This window comes from Phacochoerus africanus, chromosome X, assembly GCF_016906955.1.
Source record: "Phacochoerus africanus isolate WHEZ1 chromosome X, ROS_Pafr_v1, whole genome shotgun sequence".
Taxonomy (NCBI): Eukaryota; Metazoa; Chordata; class Mammalia; order Artiodactyla; family Suidae; genus Phacochoerus; species Phacochoerus africanus.
The window spans coordinates 50,048,791-50,063,851 of record NC_062560.1 but is presented as its reverse complement, the minus strand read 5'-3'; the positions used below and the strand labels follow the sequence as shown (position 1 = coordinate 50,063,851).

The following is a 15,061-nucleotide window of genomic DNA, read 5'->3' as shown; positions in this document are numbered from 1 at the left end:
AGAAATGCAGTGACTGCAGCCTAGACCCAAGGCACCATAGAGACACAGGGCTAGAGCAGCCCCTGCCAGAAAGGCCTCCAGCTGAGGTTCCCCTAGGCTTGCCTGAGAAGAGGGTGAGCATCCAGGCCTGGCTGAAGGAGAGCAGCCTGGCAGTGAGGACAAGAGGCAGGGAGGGGCTGGGGCTCTACACTGCTGTCTCCTTAATATTAATACTGGGTTCTCTCCTCTCAGAATGTAGACATCACCCGAGAACCTGAGGAAGCTCTGGACACAGTCCCTGCCCACTACTGAGCACTTTCTAAGACATCAAACTTCCTCTGTCCTAGCTCTCTTCCAACTTTAGGAGGTGACGTCATTGTTCTCTTACCCTGAGAATGTTCTGGACTTGGCCTCACAGGAAGAGACCTGCTTCCAGTGAAGAAACTCTCATCAGCTCTGAAACAAGTCTTGACGTCTAGCTACAACCAAGGAGCTATCTAGCTCAGGAAGAAACTTTTTCTTTCTTAATTCCTATTCCCTAGTCAATAAAGACTTCTCTTACTGACTACAAAAGGAGAGAGGAGGTTGTTGTGAGGCTTTTCCCATAAGATCTTCTTAAGATATTGACCCTATGAAATGGCTCTGGGGCTGTGGAGGTGTGGACTGGGTAAGAGCTTCCTGGAGAGAAGGGCTCTGGAGTAGCACCTCCAAATGTAGGGAAGGAGATAGGTCCATGTGAGTGCCTTTGGCCTTATTCCTTGGTAGGCAGTGTGGCTAAGGACATGACACTTTCCTCCTTATCCTCAGAGAAGAATCTGCACTTAGACCACAGTGCTCCTCTCTTCTCCAACTCTTGCTGTCATTCTGAGTGATTTTACTGTCCATATAAATTGTCCAGACAATACCCTGGTGTCCTGGTGCCTTGCCCCCTCAACCTCAGTGGTCATCTTCCCTTTAGCCATCCACTCCATGGACCTTGGTTGGCATCATCTAGACTTCTCCCCAGCCTGAATTCTTTAATACAAGCATCTGACCACTGGTCCCTGTCCTTATTACTCTCTGTGTCATCCGCAGGATCCCTAGCAGCATGCCTCCCAACAGTAGGCATGTATGTAGTATTCCTTGAATGAATAATATTTGTTCTTTTACTGCATCAAGAGTACAGTCCTTTGATTCCTCCACTATCTCACAACCCATCCATCCTCTCCCTTTTCATTAGTCTTCAATCCCTGTCCAGCTTGGACCCTATGTTCCAGATCTTTAGCTTCTTTCCATACAGTTGCTTTCAGCAGGTACCAGCAACCCACTGGTAAAGAGACAGACTCATACATCCCCTGCCTTTGTTCCCTTGTCCTTCCATCACAAGCACCATCAAGACCAAAACCTTGTATAATCCACATCATCTTTTTTATCGGGATCTACTAAAGGGGTTGCTGATTACTGCTTGAAGCAAATCTACACTTACCTGCTTCCACAGCCACTCTTAAATCCTGTTTAAAGTCAGGGACACCCTCTATTCTCTGGCATTCTATTCCATCCCACTTTCTCAAGGATGGGCTAATTCAGTCAATTTCTGACTATCCCATATCTATATCCTGTCATTCCCTATTGGCTTTTGCCCCACAGTGCATGCAACGTGCTCAGGTCTCTTCTATCCCAAGAAAACCCTCCCTGTTCCCATGTCTATCTCCACTTAACCTCCCTCTCTCTACCTCCATTACTACACAAACATCTCAAAATGAATATATACTTACTCTCCAGAACCCTCTCCCTTTGTCTTCTACTCCAGGCTTTCCCCTTGTAGATCCTAGTTTAAGGTAGTATCCCTCTTGCTTGCCATGCTTTCCCCAGATCTCTATCTCACTGAAGTCACACTTGTCTTTTAGTCTAAAGCTGGAGCCCAACTTCCCCAGAGCCATGCTAAACTTAGCTTTTCTATGAACCCAACTGTCACTCACAACAACTATGCACATTAAAAGACAGAACAAACAGTAATTCACTGCAAATTTAATGTAACTCTGATACCAAAATATGACAGGACACAAAAAGCAAACAACAAAGCAGGACTGGCAAACGGACTTTTTCCTAGTGTATCACCCTCAGCTGATTGGTGATATCTGCTTAGACTGCTGCATGGACAAAGATTCCAAGGATGTACCCTGACTCCATTGACTGTTGCAATTTATTAGCAGTATCTATAAACATTGGAAATAAATGTGAAAACAAAACACCATACAGAAACACATTTTCGCACGGAATACACTATTTTCTCATTCTTTCTTCATTGTGCTCATCTTCCCGCCCTGCCCTCCCACCTTGGGGTTTCTTATAACATCTCCCAGCTCTTATACCCATCCCCATGGGCCTTGGCTGTGGAAATGTAATTACCTGAAACCTCACTAGCCATAGGAGAAGCTACAGGCACCAAGGCTGGTGCCTCCACCACCAAAGCCAGCAGCATTGCTCGGTCCACTGTTGAAGCCAGCATCGGTGCTCAGTCCACTGTCAAAGCCAACAATAGAACTGGGTCCACCAATAAAGCTGGTGCTGGTGCTGGGTTCACCAGTAAAGCCAGTGCTGGTGTTGGAACTACTGGCAAAGCCAATGATGGTGCTCAGTCCTCCATCAAAGCTGGTATTAGGCTCACTGCCAAAGCCATCACTGATGCTGAGGCTACTACAAAAGTTAGCCCTTGTGCCAAGTGTGCTGCCAAAACCAGCACTGGTGCCCAGTCCACCACCAAAGACATCGCTAGAGATCAGTCCACCACCAAAGCTAGTGCTGGTGCTCAGTCCACCACCAAAGCTAGAGCTGGAGCTCAGTCCACCACCAAATCCAGTACTGGTGTTTAACCCATCGCCAAAGCTGAAACCAGCACCTGTGCTGAGTCCATCACCAAAACTGGCATTGGTAGGACCACTAAAGCAGGTGTTGGTGCTAGGAGGGCCACCAAAGCATAGGTTGGTGTTAGACAAACTGCCAAAACAGAAGCTGGTGCTGGGGGCTCCACCAAAGCCAATGCTGGTGCTAGAAGCACTGCCAAAGTCAGTAGTGGTGTTAAGTGCCCCACTGAAGTCAGCACTGGTGCTGAACACACTGCTAAACCCAGAGTTGGTGCTGGGTACACTGTTGAAGCCAGTGTTAATGCTGACAGCACTGCTAAAACCAGCACTGGTGTTGAGTGCACCACCAAAGCCAACACTGGTACTGAGTGCACCACCAAAGCCAACACTGGTGCTGAGTGCACCACCAAAGCTGGAACTAGTGCTGGGTGAATCACCAAAGCAGATGCTGGTGCTTAGTGTACCACTAAAGTCAGTGCTGGTGCTGGAAGAGCCACCAAAAGAGACACTGGTACTGAATACACCATCAAAACCAGTGCTGGTGCTAGGAGAACCACTGAAGCATATACTGGTACTGAGTGTGCCACCAAAGCTGGCACTGGAACTAGGAGAACCACCAAAGTAGACACTGGTGCTGAGTGTGCCACCAAAGGCAGTGCTGGTGCTAAGTGCACCACTAAAGACTGCACTGGTGCCGAGTGTACTGCCAAAGCTGGTGGTTGTAATGAGTGCATCATTGAAGCCAGCAGTGGCGCTGAGTGTCCCTCCAAAACCAGAGCTGGCTCCACCACTGAAACTGGTACTGGTGTTGAGTGGACCACTGAAACTAGGGCTAACTCCACCTGTGAAGTTGGCACTGGTACAAGGTGTGCCACCAAAGCTAATGCTGGCTTCACTGCTGAAACTAGAACTGGTGCTGGCTGTACCACCAAAGCTAATGCTGGCTCCACCACTGAAAGTGGAACAAGTGTTGGGCATGCCACCAAAGCAAATGTTGGCTGCACTGCTGAAGCTGCCACTAGTGTAGTGTGTGCCACCAAAGCTAATGCTGGCTGTACTGCTGAAGGTGGCACTGGTGCTGCATGTGCTACCAAAACTAATGCCATCTCTGCCACCAAAGCCATCACTGGGGCTGGGTGCACCACTGAAACAAATACTAGCACCATCGCTAAAGTTAGCTCTGGTGCTAGCTCCTCTGCTGAAGTCAATGTTGGTGCTGGCATTTGCATTTTCTTGGTCTCTGGCCTCAATTTCAAATGAAAATCTGCTCCAGGCCTGAGCATCATCGCCTAACTCTTCCCTTGTTAGGCAGTCGATATCCATGTCATCCCAATTCCAGGGCCCAGCCACAGCTTCCTCTCCAATCCCCATTTGGGCTCTTGCCTCAGCCCTGGCCTCAGCCTCAGCCACAGCCACAGCTGCAGCTTGGACTTCCATCTCTACTGCCTCCCGGTACTGAGAAGCCCAATCCTTGGGGTCTTTCTTCTGTACCTGAAATGAGAATTACAATCATTATAAGGAAAATAACACTTATAATTATGTATTAAGTACCTACCATGGGCTTTGTATAAAACTAATAGCAGCATTTAAAAAAATTCTTGGTTGTTAGGGCTCTATCATGGGTCAGTCCTGAGATCCAATTTCAGTTCTGATAATGTAGGTGCGGTGTGACTTTGGACAAGTTAATCTTGCTGAGACTAAGTGTCTTCATCTGTAATGTGGGAAATGATAAGAGAGTATGTTATAGATGGAATGTTTGTGTCCCCCCAAAATTCACATGTTGAAGAACACAGCCTCGAATGTGACTATAATTGGAGGTCGAGTCTTTATGGAATAAAGTTAAATGAGGTCATAGTGGTGGGGCCCTGATTCAATAAGTATTAGTGTCCTTAAAAGAAGAGGCTGTCTCCACTATGAACACAGCAAGAAGGTATTCATCTGCAATCCAGGAAGAAAGGCTTCACCAGAAACTGATCCTGCTGGACCTTGATTTAGGACTTACATCCTCCAAGATTATGATAAAATAAATTTCTATTGTTTAAGCCACCCAGTCAATGGTATTTCGTTATGGCAGTCAAGGAGACTAACACAAAGTATTAATAATGAAACAATGTAAATTTTATGTCAAGCAGCATTCTGGGACATAAGTGAAGTTCCCTATATTTATATATGAACTACAGACTACCCTGTACATACCCATCCCTGTATACTGCCTGCCCCAGCCACAGGCATCCTGTACCCTTAATATGCCAGGTCAGAACAGCTCCTATTACCTTGCATGCAAACTTGAGAACTTTCATCTTGCTAGTCTCATGGTAGGAGCGCAAGCCCCAGAAGAACTCATATTCAGGTGGTCTGCTGTTGGGGACCCTCTTGTATTCCAGGTACCTTGGAGAAAGGAAACGAAACTTGCTTCTAACCAAGGAAACCTGTTCCCTAACCACTTGGCACCAGCTGTCAACCTCCTCCAAACAAATACCAATCTCAGCTCCTGGAGAAGGTTTTCTGAAACCCTCCTTTCCTATGTTCATTCCCAAACACAGTTCATGGTCTTGACCTCCAATATTGAGCCATCTGCCACTGGCCCTGTGCAAAGCAGTCACTTGGTGTTGCAGGGGAGGTATGTATAGGGCATGGTGTCACAGGAAGGCCAAAGTATCTTGCCACCTGTGAGGAGTAAACCCAAGTTTCTATTGGGTGTGTTGTAAACAGAGGAGCCATTCTTTGGGCATTCTGCTCTGAGCACACCCCATAGCAAGGGCGCTGTATTTGTTCTGGCCCCTCACTGGAAGGATCCACCAGGGGAACTGTGGACAAGACTAAGTTCTAGGGAACAGGGTGTCCATAACTCTAAACCTAGTATAAGAAAAGGACTGATCGAGCACTTTCTGGACCAGACCAGCACACCCAGAACACTTCAGGGCCTGAGAAAGCCCCAAAACACCACTTACTTCTGCTTCACAAACTCGTCTGTGATGAGCTTCTTCACTTCCCCAAAGAGCGAGTGCCTCACCCTGACAATGGGAAAAAATAACTCATGAACCAAGATTAGAACTTCTCATATGGGAGCAGAGGCATTTCCCAACATAGAAAAGACCTCTCTAGCACATGAGCCCTGCTCAGTGAGAAAAGTAATGAACATATGGTCACTAGAAGCAAGCAGGTGAGGCCAGATGGTTCTTTGTCAGGAATGCCCTGAAGGTCTATCTTATATATCAGCTTACAACAGAAAGAGGACACAGGAGAAAGAGGAAGCAGAGAGTCCAGGACTATTTCCCCACCCACCCAGGTCAGAACCCTGGACCCTCTACACAGTCCAGCACCCCCGTTCACTCCACCAGATCACCAGGCTGATGCAATCCTGGGACCATCCTCTCTTGCCAAAGGACAACATGAACAGCAAGTGCTGACAGAGCCCAGTCATACCCAGGGTGCAGCCCCAACTTGCGCAGCACCTCCCAGATGATAGCTGCAAGGGGAAGGAAAAGGAAACAGGGATAGAAAATGAACATGTTGCATTTCAACCATGACCCCCCTCCCCAGCTGTCAGCCCAGCCACTCACCCTCATTGGCCTTGTTGCCATTCATAAAAATGACACTCAGAATCACCATAAGAAGACCTAGTTTGGGTGTGTCCTTGGTCCTAGAGGAATAATGGGACAGAGAGAAGGTTTATGTCCAGCAGCCATCTGCAAAAAAAAAAAAAAAAAACACACCAGCTCACTAGGCTAACTTGTCCCAGATTCTTCAGATATGGGATAATTCTGCCCAGTCTATGCTTCAAGTTCTATGTGACCCTGGGCAAGGCACTTAAACTCTTGAGCATAGTCTTCTATTCATAAAATGGAAAAATTACATCCTCCTTTCCTGGAGTTGCTGAGAGGATAGAAGAATGCCGTCAACCTGGTACAACCCGGGCACCCAGGCAATGCAAACCCTTTCTTTCTCTTGCAGACCTCTCAGCCCCTGAGAGAATCCTAGGCACAGCTCCACTGATGCTCCTGCTCTTCAAGCATTATGATCCACCCATACCAGGAATCCCTCCTTTGAGAACCACTCTACCAAGGCCAAGAAGAAGAGATAAGCAAAACAGGTCTGCTTTCCAGGGAAGCTTCTGGAGAAACACAAAACCTGACAATAGGAATGCCCTCTCCCAGGCTTCTACACCCTCTAGTCAGTCCCAATCAGGTACCACTATTGTGTGCAAGGCTCTAACTACATGTAAGAGCTGGAACAGGGGTCTTCAGGCTCTGTCTTTCCTGATTTCCTAAGGGGTGTGGGGAGAGGACAGGGATGGCATAGTACCATGGAAACCTCCGTCCCACCCTATCCCTTTCCCAGCTTACGTTCCTAGTATGCCTGCAGAGGATTCCTGAATGCTGATGAGAATATACAAGCTACTTTGCTTATCAATTTCCTTCAGATTGACTCGAAACATCTGCCAAGTAAAAGAATATCCTATGAGATCACAAATTTCAGCCTAGACATCAATGAACTTTCTGAGCATCTTGCAGTTCCCTGTTTACCTAAGGTTTCGTGAGTGTGTGTGTGAGAAATCTGAAAGATAATGTACATGAAACAATGACTAAGTGGCCAGCACACAGAAACAGTTAACAAATCTACTATTGTTATCAAAATCACCTTTGTGATTAGTGGGACTCTAGGGAGACAAAATGGGAAGGGAGAGGTGAGCATCTGAAATACACTACAGAATGTGCCCAGCAGTAGGAATAAGCCAGGACTAAGTTGGGTGGCTTGGGTCCTAGCTATGATTTTACTGACTTGCTGTGTGACCCCAGGCTAGTCTATGCCCCTCCCTAGGCCACAGTCTGCTCATCTTCACAGCGATGAGGCTGGATTTGCAAGTCTCTGTGGTCCTCCCCAAAGGGATATGTACACCTTCATTCCATTCAAGACCTTCCCATTGTGCCCATCCCCCAGAACTGCCGCTTCACCTTCTCCAGAGCATAGCTTGCTCGTTCAATGATCTCTGGGAAATATTCATCATATTCTTGGATGACATCCTTCAGCATGTCTGCAGAAAAGGAGAGGTGGGAGCAGCTGGGCTGAGCAAAGGCCAAAGTTGCAGCCCTTTTGCCAGCCCTGTAGGGTCAGTGCAATCTGAGTCCCAAACACTGTTAATGGGAGACGCCAGCCATGACAGAAGAAGGCAGAGGAGGATATATGAGAGAATGAAGAGGCCATTAAAGTAAATGGTTACACCCAGGCATGGAGGAGAGGGGAGAGGAGAGAAGAGCACAGGGAGGAGGGTTAGTATGACTCTACCTGAGCGCTTGATGGGGATCTTTGTCTGGTCTTTAACCAACAGGTATTTCACCAACTTATTTGCCTGGGAGAACAGGAATACATGGGGAAATCTCAGTATGTTTTCAGAAAACTTGGAAGGATGACAGAGAAGAGGACAGGTGAAGAAGAGAAAAGACTGGGCAACATTGGATTCTTACCCTTTCTTGCAAAATGGCCACATCTCGGGATAGCGGAGGCCTCCGGCCCCATGGGATCCGCCTATAAATACCACCACCTCTCTCATCCCCATTCAGATACTTGGACTGCATCATCAGAAAGAAGGAAGGTCCAGAGTCACCAGGTTAAAGTGATGGCTTTGTTCTCCTCACCCTGCTTGTTCCTAAGTCTCCCAAACCTTCCCTATAGTGGGTCCTGACCTTACTGTTGGCCTCACTGAGTCCCAGACTTGTCTTTCACTGTCTTCTAGGCAGGAGTTTTATTTCCCTGACAAGAGAGGAGAAACCAAGGGCAAGGGCCAGTTCTCCTCTTCTTTTGGCCACCAGTGGCTATATTAGCTGTATACTTTCAACAAGTCACCTCACCTATCTGGGACTCAGTTTTCTTTTCTGTAAAACTGGGACCTATGATTCCTAGCTGGTAAGGGTTACTTTAAAACACAAAGATATAATCTGTGTGACTATACCCAACACAAAGCCTGACACAAGGTCACTAATACATAAATACAAGTTGAATTATACCCAGGTTGTAGCTAAGTGTATGAATATCTTATTTCCCCAACAATGTGTGAACTGCCAAGAGGCACAAGCTATATCACATTCTTCTCAGCATCTCCCACAGCTTATATGAACACAAAGATTGGTTCAGAGTAAAAAGGCTCAGTAAACTTTTATATAACAAGTGAACAAATTGGGAGGATAGGAATGGAAAAGAAATAGTTAAGGATGGTGATGTCAGAAATCTCACCTTTTGTTTCCTCTTGCCCTGGGTCCTGGTTGTGGGCTCCAGACTCAACTGAGCCAGGTAGTCATCTGCCAGGGCCTGGACAGCAGCAGCAACCTGAGTCTCAAGGGCACTTATGTTGGTCTGAGAGGTAGCCATCTTGGCCCAGGCCCCTTGCTCAATTTGATTCTGGCTTTCAGTTGTCCAGGCCTTAGTGGCAACCTTCTGAGCCCTGAACCCTCTCTTGACCCTGAGGGTTGCTGCTAGGGCTTGGTTTGTGACCATTTGAGTGGCAGGTGGGGCCTCAGAGATCTCACAAACAGAATTTGGGCCCTTATTGGCAGCCTTCTTGCCCTTGGATTTTTTTGGCCAAATAGCTGCTGTTGAGGCCTCAATCTGCCTGGTAGCTGTCTCAGTGGCATCTGGGGACTCTAGGAGCTCAGGATCAGTATTTGTGCCCTTAATAGTTGCCTTCTTAGCTTTGGAGGCATTTTTAGTTTGGGTGGAGGTAATTTGGCCTCGGATGGTAGCTGTGTAAGTGGTGGATGGAGCCAGTGAGATCTCAGTGGCACTAGCTACGCCCTTATTGTCAGCCTTCTTTGCCTTGTAAGCTTTCTTAGGCCTGGTGGAGGCTAACAAGGCCTGTGAATTGGCTGACTCACTGGCAACTGGAGCCTGGATAGCCTGTGGGATGACTGGTAGGTTTAGGGCCTGCAAGGATGACTTGATCTGTATAGTGACACTCTCACTGCCAGCTGGAAACTGGGAGCCTTGAGCTGCCTTAGCAGTAATTCTCTTTGTCTTGCTGGCTTTCTTAGGCTGAGTGGTGGATGAAGAAGCCTGAGTATTGGATGCCTCAATGGTAGCTGAAGCCTGGTTGATCTGGGGGATGATTGGCAGGTTTAAAGCATGAAAAGTTATTTTAGGCTTGTTGGTGGTAATCACATTGGCAGATGGAACTGGAGGGGCAGCAGGGATGGTCTTAGTGATAGCCTTAATAGGGGCCTTCTTGGTCTTGCTTTTCTTAGGTCGGTTGGTAACTGGTGGGTCCATGGCCAGGGGGTCCTTTGTTGCAGCCAAGAGGGTATGCATCAGCAAGACACTGTCTTCTTCTGTGGTCTCAGCCTGTATATCTGGAGGGAAGTGAAGCCCCAGGCTCCCAGGGGGAGGCAGAGGGCCCTACACACTTAGGATTATGAAGTGCTGAGCCATCTGGCCTCCCTACATTCCACCCTTTCTACAAAGCCTCCCCCTCCTCTGAAGGGTAGATTGACTGAAGGGGAAGGTGAAGGAAGAGGAAGGGAACAGGAAACATTCAGGCAGGTTTTCCTCACCTCCTCCTCCACCATGCAGGAGAGGACTGAAACAGGTTAGACAGGGAATTATGCAACTACAGAGTGGTAGGAGGCTTAGCAGCAGTAACTCAGGATGGGGCAAATGGCCTGAAGAGAATGCAGAGAGGCCTCACCTGGAACAGGGGCATCTTACAATCGGAGTCATTTCTCCTATCCATCTTTCTGGAAGGTTGAAAAACAGCTGAGCCTGATGGGAAGGGGCCTAAGTTAGGAAAGAATGAGAGGGAGGTAGAGATTCATCAGGCCTCCTGCCTACCCTGAAAGGAGGGGGTTCTCATCAAATCAGGGGCCCCAAACCCTTCAACTTCTGGATTCTTATATCTAGAAACCCAGACCAAATCCTTCCCAATCCTAGCTGCTTTTGCCCTCAGGAAACCAAATGTCAGTTTTAGGACCCCTCCCCTTTACCCTGCACACGCCTCCTGCCACAACTTGATAGTGCGCATGCTCATCAACCCGAGGTGCGGGGGAGAAGCGCAAGAACTCAGCACGCATGTGCTTTGATGGACTGGACAGTCTGACTGACTCCATTCCACATAAGCCCTCTGCTCCTCAGAGCAGCAGAATATCTCAACGTCGCCCCTGACCCACTCTTTCTAAGGGCATCTCATCTCATTCCAACCCTTCCCCCAACACAGGCCTCCTCCCTCCGCTCTGCAGTACCTCTTCGCACCGCCCCTTGTCCAACACCACCCACCTCTCCTCTGCAGTACAGCCAGACACCGCCCCGCCCCTTTACGAAACACCTCCTCCCTCCGTTCTGCAGTACTTCTCCGCACCTCCTCCCTCCGCTCTGCAGTAAGTCCCTACCCTGCCCCTTCCCCAATAACGCGTCCCTACTTCCACGTCTGAAAGTGACCGTTTTTTACTACAACAAGGATACCCCACCCACAAATACGATGGTTTTAGGCTTTTGTGTAATCCTTGTTCCAGAAACCTACCAGGTTCTGTCCCTTTTAAGACAGGAAACAAGCCGGTCCTAAACCTTTTTCTCCCCTCTGAGCCGGGTCACTTTAGTTATTCAAAAGCAATTCTGTCACTTCTTTTTTCTAGGGCCCAATCTCTATTTTCTGTGGCTCAAACCGGGTCCTGAGACCTTTCTCCAGTTAACAGAGCCTTCCATCCCCTATCTCTGTGCCAAACTGGACTCTGGTATTTTCTACAGCCTGAAGGAGTTTACCATTTCTCCTTTCTGTATTTCCAACTGGGTCTGCATCCTTCCTTTATACAGCCCCAAGAGAATCCAGATCTCTCCTTTCCGTTGCCCAAAGGGGATTGTGCCCCCTCCTTTCTCCCCAATTCAAACCAAGTCCAGGAACCTCTGAGTCCAACTACTTTGATTCGGTTAGCTCCTGAACCCGTAGCAGATTTTCTTCAAACCTTAGGGGCATGTGGAGTCTAACACGTCGAAGCCCCAGCCCAGAGGCCCCCAGAATATCTTAAGTAAAGCAAGGCTCCTCAGCTCACCTCTCCAGTCCAGAAGGCGTCCGCTCTCTCCGAGCCTCTCCTTAGGTCTGAGCCTGTCTGCTCTCCCTCCCCAGCCGGAAGTGATCCTGCCTCTTTCCGCCTCCAGAGGGTCTCCTTCCCTCCCTGTCAGCCTCCTCCCTACTTCCACTTTTCTTTTCCTTTCACACCAATGTGATCTCTTTTCTGCTTACTCTCTCTTATTCAGCAACCACTCTCTTCTCCTCTCTACTTGATTTCTCTATCGCTCATCCTGTATCCCCATTCCTATTTGATTCCTGGGTCCCCCCAGGAAGACTGTGCTTCTCTGAATTTTCACACCAATGCTTTCTACAGCCCCCTCTGTGCCAACACTAATTACACAGTGTGTTGTAGCAGTGTGCGTGTCTGGATTTCTCACCCAGAAAATGCTCTGGGGTAGGGGACTAGATCATATTCATTTCTATTGGTCACGTAAGACCAGACTAAGATGTTTAGAGGCTCTAAGCACTAAAAGTTAGGGTGCCCCCACATCGTATGTAATTCAGAATAAAAACAGCAAATGTAAGAAAGTCTACCTAAAGTTTTTTAATGTATCCCCTGATGACAATATTGATGCTTTTAACTTAGCTGAAAATTTTTACTGGGACTGTGTTCCCCTTTACTGGTATGCTAAGCAAGCACTTAGCCTCTCTCCCTTGTGGAATGGAGCACTGGTCGCCAGTGTAGAAAACAGTTCTTCCTGGGCATTCGTTTAATCATTCAGTTACTAATTATTTGTTGAGCACACTGTTGCACCAAAGCTCTTGTTGGATGTTGGGCAAACAAAGGCAAGTAAGATAGGATCCCTGCCCTCAAAGGATTCACATCTGTTCTCAAGTTCTAAAGCACTCATGTAGGAGGAATTAGTATTATCATCATTGGACAGCCAATGAAATTAATGTCCAAGATGTGAAGTGTCTTGTCTAAAGGCACATGGTCCCTAGTGACAGAACTAGGATACAAACCCATATCCCATTGCTTCCAAAGCCTGACACTCACTGTGCCAAGCCTGCTACTTGGCGCTACTGATTGGGAAGAGGGAAGAATCCCACGTTGGCCCCGTGGTTCTCCTTTCCTCCATTCTCTTTCATTTCTCTTGATCATCCCAACACCCTGTCTATCTGCTTCCTTCCCTCTCTCTCACCAAGTCTTCTCCTCTCCTCCTCCCATTTCTTCTTTTCCTTCATGGACTTTCTCTTTCTCTTATTCACTGGGGAAGAGTTTCCCAATGATTTTCCATGTACAGAAACCCATGCTAGGCATTGGAGATGCAAAAATGGATGAGAGCCACACTCTATCCTTGAAGCTTTCTCCACCTGGTTGGGATGCATAAGAATAGGACATGGCACCAAAGGATCCCAGAGCAGGGTGCTGAGGGGCTCACAGAGGAAATCACCAACTGGAAGGCAGTGAAAGTTTCCAGATAGGGTATGCGTGAGCTGAGTGGGTCCTGTAGGAGGAGTAGGACATTGACAGAAAAGAAGGGGAGAAGGAATAGTTCTTGTAGGACTGAAGGCTCTGAGGAGCCTCTGCTGAGTGTAGGGCCACACTGGAGGTAGGAGATGGGTCTCTGCTCTAATACACCTGCTTCCCATCTGCTCTACTCCAGTCTATTCTTGCAGAGACCCTCAGAGTCAGGTTTCAAACACAAAGCTGACCGTATCTATAGCCGCCAAGGGTTCTTGTGGCCTACAGGTTTAAACCTAGCTCCTTAGCCTGCCATTCAAGGTCCTGCATGATTACCCCCCTCACAGACCTCAGTCACAGTGGATGACTCACCATCCTCCAAACAGGTTTTGCCTTCTGCCAGTGTCATACCTTTGGTCAAACTGTTCCTCTACCTGGGTTGTCTCTGTCCCCATCTCCCATACTCCATGCCTTCCTAAAAAGACTGGTACAAATGCTGCTTTCTCCAAGACACCGTTGGATATCGCCCTGAGTTTAATTGGTCTTTCCTTCCCCCTGACTCATTTGCATGAGTCTGTCAGAGCACTTAACAAAGTGGGTGGGAGCTCTCTGTGTACTGATTTACTCACTGTCACTGCTGCATTTTGAGCTTCTTTGAGACCCCATCATGTAGATCTGGCTCATCTCTGAGACCCCAGAACTCATGTCCTCATTCACAGAGTAGGCTTTAGAATGAAATATTATATTACCTCTTCTTCACTTACTCTTCTACTATTTTCCCTCCATTTCTTTTTTTCTCCCATCGCCATTTTTTGTTTTTACATTAAGCCACTCCTAATCCATTGCTAACTCTGAACTTTCATAATACATTATACAACACCCTCCTTTTTAAGTCAGTTTGGAGTTAGATTTTCTGTTCTTCGCAGCTAAAACCATACCTCTACAGAAACTGGTACTGAATTCTTATGGGTGGAAACTGTAGCAGAGGATTCAAGTTAGAAAATTATAGAGTATGAATGTATGTTGACTACATTTATGTATCCCCCCAAGAATTTCTACTAAAAAATAAATAGGCTGAGTTTGAGACTGGCCTGAATGGAAACCAATAAAGGATTAATTAGGGAAATGAAAATTACCATAAAATAAGATACCACTTTATTAAATTAATAAGAGCTAAACAAAATTAAAAAAGTTTAAAAATGGAAGACTGATAATACAGATTGTTGGGTAGGGTATCAGAATATAAGCAGTCCTTTATAGCTGGTTTACAGTGTTCTGTCAATTTTCTACTGTACAGCATGGTGACCCAGTTACACATACATGTATACTTTCTCTTTTTCTCACATGGTCATGCTCCATCATAAGTGACCAGAAAATCATAAAAAAAGAAGGAAAAAAAGGAAACAACCCCGATGTCCATCAACAGATACAATATATGGTACATGTATATAATAAAGTATTATTTGGCAATAAAAAAAAGAATATAAACAATCCCGCATTCAATATTTGTGGAGGTATACATTTATCTATTAATAATCTATTAATATCTATTATATATCTATTATATATCTATTATATAATATCTATTAATAATTTATCTATTAAAATTAAAGATAAGTATAACCTATAACCCTATATTCCACTATCAGGTAGTATCCAAGAGAAATATGTTTTTAATGATCCATGAAAATGAATGTTTACTGCAGCATTGTTTGTAATAGAACAGAAGTGGAAGGCTACCTAAAATTTAAATACAAAGACATAGGCAATTTTGATAAGTAAATT

The 15,061-nt window shown here is 46.6% G+C and overlaps 2 protein-coding genes and 1 non-coding gene across 13 annotated transcripts in view; 1 reads left to right on the top strand and 2 right to left on the bottom strand.

Moving 5' to 3' along the window:
* PFKFB1 (6-phosphofructo-2-kinase/fructose-2,6-biphosphatase 1) overlaps positions 1–8,831 on the top strand; it is a 78,876-nt gene extending 70,045 nt beyond the window's left edge. For 5 of the 8 annotated variants that reach the window (XM_047764791.1, XM_047764786.1, XM_047764787.1 and 2 more), the window contains one exon: positions 232–555. In XM_047764791.1, coding sequence (XP_047620747.1) covers positions 232–291 — 60 coding nt within the window. In that variant the 3' untranslated portion in view covers positions 292–555. Of the gene's footprint in view, positions 1–231; positions 556–6,776; positions 7,289–8,151 lie in introns of those variants that run through there. The other 3 variants (XM_047764788.1, XM_047764789.1, XR_007132822.1) reach the window with 2 other exon arrangements.
* LOC125118376 (trophinin-like) lies at positions 1,971–14,648 on the bottom strand. Of its 4 annotated transcripts, none has more exons than XM_047764780.1 (12): positions 11,852–14,648; positions 10,498–10,586; positions 9,054–10,208; positions 8,288–8,392; positions 8,109–8,172; positions 7,778–7,857; positions 7,169–7,260; positions 6,386–6,465; positions 6,249–6,291; positions 5,774–5,836; positions 5,096–5,210; positions 1,971–4,313 (listed from the first exon to the last, which is right to left on the bottom strand). In XM_047764780.1, exons 2-12 carry the CDS (start codon positions 10,540–10,542, stop codon positions 2,379–2,381), a joined length of 3,777 nt encoding a protein of 1,258 aa, XP_047620736.1. In that variant the 5' UTR covers positions 10,543–10,586; positions 11,852–14,648; the 3' UTR covers positions 1,971–2,378. The 4 variants fall into 4 exon arrangements, with proteins under 4 accessions (XP_047620736.1, XP_047620737.1, XP_047620738.1 ...); XM_047764781.1 differs by having other exon boundaries at positions 10,498–10,571; positions 11,852–11,911; XM_047764782.1 differs by lacking the exon at positions 8,288–8,392 and having other exon boundaries at positions 11,852–11,917.
* On the bottom strand, positions 5,445–5,573 carry LOC125119021 (small nucleolar RNA SNORA11). Its single transcript, XR_007132983.1, has one exon. It is a non-coding gene; the product is annotated as a small nucleolar RNA SNORA11 (small nucleolar RNA).
* Positions 14,649–15,061: the final 413 nt, after the last annotated feature.